Below are 6,319 nucleotides of genomic sequence, written 5' to 3'. Positions count from 1 at the left end.
GCCGCCCCGCCCCTTTGCGCGAGACCGCCGTCCAAATGCCAGCGTCGACGACAGTTCGAGTCGCTGAGCGCCGCGCCGAGCGTCCGAGACCAACATTACTTCGGCTCCTCCGCCAGGGCCCACATGTAATATACGCCTTCAGGAAAGGTCAGCGTTTCTGCGACGCGCGGGGCAATGACGACAGTGGCTTACCGAGGCTGCGATATGGCTGCCAGCATTCCGCGAGGTCTTCCATCTCCTTCGGGGTCAGCAGCGCACCCCTGCGACACACGGTCAGACCCCAGCGGTGCATACGCCATACCAAATTTACACTCACTTGACCTTCTTCCCGCTCAGCCTGTTCTTCATCACTGCGACAGTCAGGCCCTCCGGCAAGGGCGGGGGCGTGTATTTCCCGCCGTCCTCGGTGGTCGTCGTCTTCATGTTTAGCGTCTGGGCGATCGACGGCGTGAACGGCGCAGGGAGCGGGTTTTCCGAGACACCGTCGTCCGCTGCCTTCTTCTTCCCCTTCCCCTTTGGGGCCGGGGTAGACTCAGCGGAGACATCGGGCGCCGGTAGTATGGAAGAGGCGTCGGGCGTAGCGGCCCTCGGCATCGTCGTCGCACCCTCGCCCTCGGCGCCCATGGGCGGGCCCAAGGACGTCCCCGCGACAGCTGAGGTCTCATCCTCCTTTGACAGCTTGTCCTTCCGAAGAGATACCGGGTGTGTTGACGGCGAGTGCAGGGAAACGAACCAGCGCAACATGCCCTTTTGCACGCCCAGGTCCCCTGAATCGATATAGACGAGCGTCAAAATGCGAAACTTCATCATACAGCGAGAAGACTTGCCGACAGGAAGGATATCCGGCCGCCGCAGCGAGAACATCGCGAACATGTCGACTGTGGCACGGGTGAGCGACATCCCCGATGAGTGTCGGTTCAGACTTACCGGTCCACTGCGACATGAAGGGACACTTCGTAAGAGACCGGTGATCACTTCGTGGATAGTACGACACTCACTCTCCCGATGCCGCGTACTTCTATCAACATCTTGTACAGCTCCTCGTCATCGGCCAGAAGCAACTTCCTTGTCGACAAGCGGCCGTCCGCAAACCGCCCAGCAAGATCCAGGACTGCCAGATGTGTTCATGGTCGGTCCTCGCCACTTTGTTCTGAGCAAATCCACTGACCATACTCCGCTTTCCGGCCACTAAGACCAGCGCTGCGCAAAGTCGCGATATCCTTGGTGATAACTTGATGTGCGGATGGGAAGAAGTTTGACCTTCCGGGACATGCTATGATCAGCGAGCGTGGCTAGGAAGTTCGAATAAGGACTTACTTCGAGTCCGCGAGACTTTCGGGAAGGGATGGGTCGAATAGGCGCACAAATTTGTGCGTTATGGATGCCGCAGCTTTCCATGATATCTGCTGTCCCCTGTTGTGTTTGACGTCGGTAAGCAGCGTATCCGCAAACCCGGAAGCAGTCTCGTCACCAGACGACGTAAGAGTTTGCTCCATCTGAGGCGTCGGGCTGTGCAGAATAAGAGAAAAGGAGGGGACCCCTCTCCAGAATTTCTGCCCTGCTCCGTTTTGGAAGGATCTTCCATATAGCGGCTGGTGACGAGACTGGTGCGGACTCCGGACAGCCAAAAACTCCCTGGGAACTTACAAGATGGAGTGTGCAAGCGTGCTATCGTATCGCACATTGCTCAGCGTAGATCTATGTCAGGAAGACACGTGCATACCGGAAGGGATCGACGCGTTCGAGATGCTCAAACGGTCTGCACTTGACTCTTCGAAACACATCTTCGAAGCGCGGATCCACGCGAACGAGGTGCCGCCTTGCCTCTTCAAAGGAGAAGGTGAGCACGGCTGGAACGAGCTCCTCGCCCTCCGCGTTGGGAATTGGGGTGGGCACGGCGGTATTGGGCGCTGCCGGTGACGTCTTTTCGCTTGAGGCAGTGGGTGCCGCAGCCTTGGCCGTCTTCGTCTTTGTAGCACGGGGCTTCTTCTGGGCGGGCTCTGCTGCTGTGTCGGCGCTCTTCCTCTTCCTGCTTGTGGCAGCCGCCTTCGTTTGGGCTGCGGTGGTGGTCTGTTGCGCAGCCTCCGGCATAGCACCGGTGCTTCGCGTTGCTGACCTTGTCAAAGCCATACTAAAGGTCCTGGATGTTGCTGGGCGCGTCAAATGTCGAGCGACGACGTGTGTAAGCGCAAACTGCATGCACCGACCGTCGACAACGACGGTGGTTTATCGACAACGACCAGGATGACTGTGCGGGGACGGAGCCGTTCCCGATTCGGAGAGCGTGGGAGGCGGGATGCGGGGGGGCGCGGGTGGCGCGTAATTACGCGTTGCGCGCCTCGTCACGTGCCATGCGCGAACGTGCCACGGTTGTGCCTGGCCCGTCCAAAGGGGCCTCTCAAGGACTCCCCGCGCCCGCAGCTCCCCTCCCACCTCGGCAGCCGATCGCATGACGTCAGAACAGGAATCGTTCGTGCTTTCCTCCCTCCTCGACTTTAGCGGCTTGCCAGCTTCCTCCGCCGTCTTCATCCCACTCTCCGCGACAGCTCAGACCATGGCTCACCCTAACCAGCACTCGCAGCTCGGCGAAAGCGGCCTCTTTTGGCGCTCATCCACACCGCTCGCGCATGCTTTTCGCGTCTCTCTCTGTCCTCGGCCGCACTGGCTTCAATGAACGACCCGCGCTCCGTTCTCGTTTTCCGCCCTCTGGCGTCTTCATATCGGCCCTCCCGCAGTGCTCGCTCTCGCTGTCCCTCCCTTCTCGACCCTCTCCCCGCCGTTTCCCGTCCTCCTACACGCCTGGCATACCCCCGAAGTGCATAAATCGACGGCGCCGACGTCCCCGTACAAGTAGACACCCTAAAACCCGCCGAAAATGCGCATATACGTCGGAAAGTGTGCATTTCCTCCATTCTGCCAGTCTACTCTACTCACTTCGTCTGCGGTCTACAGACAGTCTCCCGATTTTCGACGAAATACAGTCGTCCCGCGTGCGCCCCCTCGCGGGACCTTGTCAGCGCGGACGGGGAACCCTCTACGCACACATGGGTACCCTTTGCGTGTCTGGCAATCGCCTCGCGCGCTCTGTACGAGCAGAACAAGATGCGCATTTTGCAAGAAACGCGTATCGTACTCGAACGGTACGTTCCACACACCCCACGTCGCGTTCTCTATGCTCACAAGGTCTCAGTTCATCACGTCCGTCAGTTTGCGCGGCCCTGCGTGCGGAATTGCGAAATCTCGTTGCGGACCCCACCTCCAAATTCTTGCATGCCTCGTTCAATTCTCAATAGAACCTTTTCGTATCGCTGATCCTGTCATTCCATAGGTACCCCTCATGGTCGCTCGCGTTTCTAAGCCCCCGGGACACCGTGGCGGACGCCGTCGACGACGCTTGCCCAGCGAGGCGTTAGGCGCCCACGCGGCGCCTCGAGCTCGAATGTCAAAGGTCATGGAAACGTCGAGTTACGGTATGCACACATACCTCACGCTCAACGTGTCCCTGTGCGCTTGGAATCGGCTCGAATGGTGACATTCCGCAGCCTCGACGCGTCGATTGCTTTCGGGGATGGCTTCACTACCTTTTCCTTCGCCCTCTCCGCTATCTTTCACGAAACCCGCTAATATTATTCGCACAGCTTCTATTCTATGCAGCTCAACATATAGTTTTGTATTCGAATACGCCGTCCCCGCGTGGAAGACGTTACGCTCGATACGAACTGCGCTCGCGCGCCGCCAGAATAGGCGCCCAAATCATAGACGTCTCGGTCGCAGGTGCGGCTCGTTGCTCACATTTCGACTTCCTCTAACGCGAATGTTAGCGGCACCCACGGGTACATTCAGTGCAGTACACGGGATCTTCCACGTCTGACGCCGCGACGTTCGTCCAAACGGCCTCGAGCGGCTGCGCCGCGTGCGCGCCATACAGAATGGGCCTCTCGCCCACGCGAGATGCACTGCGCGTGGAGGCCTGGAAATCGTCTGTAAGTGTATATTCGGATCTGTATATACTCTGACTCGCGCACGAGCGAGGAATCGAGCACGAGTACGGGCGCTGTCGTGTGCATGCGCGGCCGCCTCGGCCTGGGCATGCGCACTCGGCGCCCGTCTGCACACTCCATGCCCGCAGTCTGCGCCTCTCCTTTCTCGTTCCGGAACGGGCGCTCACGGCTGCTGACACTACGCGCTCACAGTATCTCCGAGAAGCGAGCTCAGCGTCCCCAGCCTCGTCGTCGCCGCGCCGCCCGTGTCTTCGACAATGGCTCTGAACACTGGGCCCCCGCCCTGCAGACCGGCGAACGCGCCCCGTCCGCGCGCGGAGCGCTCTCTCAGGACGTCCACCACACCCTCACAACACGGCGACTTGAGCAAGCGGCGTCCGTCGCTCACGTGCAGGCTCGAGAGTTCGACGTACGAGGCAGGTGCGCGCGCGCGGTCGTGACATGGAGACTCGACGAGCCACGACACGAGATGCACGGACGTCCGAGCACGCGCACGCGATGTGTGAAGGGAAGGGACGACGTCGCGCTCGGGCGCACCGGTGTGCGCGTGGTGCACTTACGGCACGGCACGTCTCCGCACCTCGGCTCCCGCAACCTTCGCCGCCCTTCAGGCAGTCCAGGTGCCGTTCCGGGGCTGCACACCTACGCCCGCAGCTCGCAGCCGCGCAGACAGTGACGAGCCTCCACGCCGCCGCACGAGCCCATGCCCCGCGATGAGTGCAAGACAACGGACCGCGCGGCGGCGATGCGACTCGACGTTGTCCGCGACAGCTGCAAGCGCGGGCGCCAGCCCCGGGAACGTTTGCGCCGCACCCACAACCACCCACCTGGCGCCCCGTCTTGTGCAATTCGGCCCCGACGAGGACGTGCGAAGACGGTGTTCCTGGGCGGCTGGAGGCTCGCGGCGTTCTCCGGAACGTGCGCAGCCAGAAGAAGGGCGGACGCGAACGCGTCCCTGAGAGGTGCAACGGGGCAGGGCGCGCGTTGGGGCTCCCCACGTGTCTCTGGCGGGAGGGCTCTCACCTGGGGCGGGAACGTGCTCGACGGCGTCGGCTGCGTCCCAGCCCAGCCCTCCACGTCTCCCGCACGTCGTCCCCTCCGCTGGGTTATCTGGTACATGCACAGCTACGTAACTCCGCCCTCGCCCTTCCCGCCTCACAAAGTACGCCGCGCATCTGGCCGCGCGGGGAGTGCTGCAAACGATGTAGGTCAGGCGATGATGTTTGCGGCGAGGAAATCGAAGGTGCGTACCGTTTTACGCGTGATGCGCCGCGTGCGAACTCCTTCCTACAGCTCGTGTCTTCTGGGACTGCGAACGGTGAGAACGAGGCTGCGCTCGGGCGAGGACTCACAGCAAGTATCCGGGCGCGTTGGCGCATCGAGGGCTGGTTCCGCGGCAGGCTCGATCGACGCGAACCTACTGGAACACATTAGTAGAGTGTCATGCGCGAAGAGGACTCACCACACGTAGTATTCCGCCTCGTTTGCGCGTCGAGGATACTAGGGCACGGCGGGCTAGACAGAATCAAGTTAGCAGTGTCTGCAGCGCGAACGGAAGGTGCGAGGTACGTATGTGTTCACGATGTGCGCCCGCCGAGATGCTTGAAATCTGATACGCTGTGAGCAAGATTGGGCAGCGATGCTGCGCGCACTCACCAGGCATGCAGGCGAGTCGTCGAGCATGCGTCGCTCCAGCGCACCTTGATGTGTGCACAGAGCTGAATGCGATTGTGAACGCAGGCAGAAGTAGGACTCGGAACGGCGGACGTACCACGAGTGTGACGAAACGAGCCCTGCGTGCATGGGTCGGAGCTGCGAGACGACGTGCACCGCGTCCACAGCCTACGTCTATGAGAAATGTGAGTGGAAAGGATGGGGAACGGTGGGCGACGTACCTGGCGGCAGCGATGTGAAGCTGGAAGGAGGTGAGTGGCACGCACGAATCCTCGACGTACAATACTTATTGGTCCATACCCTCCGATGTCCATCGCTAGCGAGCAACAGAGCGGACGTGCGCCGGCGATGCCCGCGCGCACCTTCCGGCATACGAGCACGGAAACGAATACACGGCCGCTACGCGGGCGTCCGATGTGGGCACGCACACTCCGGGACCCAATCAACGAACGTCCGGGACACACGCCCGTCGCTCGGGATTGAGTCTAAGTGATGGGGAACTCGGAGGGCCTCGTCCTGCACCAACCAACGCACGATGCGCGTCGACGGAGGTCTAGACGAGGGTCGGCCATACGTACGCTCTGGGCGGCTTGACATGCGGAACGCATGCCGCGTTCGCGATCTCCTCCCATTCGGCTCGGTCA

General features: G+C 61.3%; 2 protein-coding genes across 2 annotated transcripts; one reads left to right on the top strand and one right to left on the bottom strand.

Annotated features, from left to right (window-relative positions):
- Positions 1–95: 95 nt before the first annotated feature.
- On the bottom strand, positions 96–2,130 carry TRAVEDRAFT_112494 (DNA glycosylase; the record flags this gene model as incomplete). Its single annotated transcript, XM_008036438.1, has 9 exons — positions 96–136; positions 193–260; positions 317–767; positions 813–878; positions 995–1,111; positions 1,169–1,273; positions 1,334–1,413; positions 1,648–1,668; positions 1,724–2,130. 9 exons carry the CDS (start codon positions 2,128–2,130, stop codon positions 96–98), a joined length of 1,356 nt encoding a protein of 451 aa, XP_008034629.1.
- A 2,246-nt stretch (positions 2,131–4,376) lies between these two features.
- TRAVEDRAFT_26773 (uncharacterized protein) lies at positions 4,377–4,800 on the top strand (the record flags this gene model as incomplete). Its single annotated transcript, XM_008035412.1, has 1 exon — positions 4,377–4,800. A coding segment is annotated over exon 1 (201 nt), but the record flags the coding sequence as incomplete, so codon positions are not given.
- Between the last annotated feature and the right edge of the window lie 1,519 nt (positions 4,801–6,319).

This window comes from Trametes versicolor (assembly GCF_000271585.1).
Source record: "Trametes versicolor FP-101664 SS1 unplaced genomic scaffold TRAVEscaffold_2, whole genome shotgun sequence".
Lineage (NCBI taxonomy): Eukaryota > Fungi > Basidiomycota > Agaricomycetes > Polyporales > Polyporaceae > Trametes > Trametes versicolor.
This window is presented reverse-complemented; position numbering and strand designations above follow the sequence as displayed.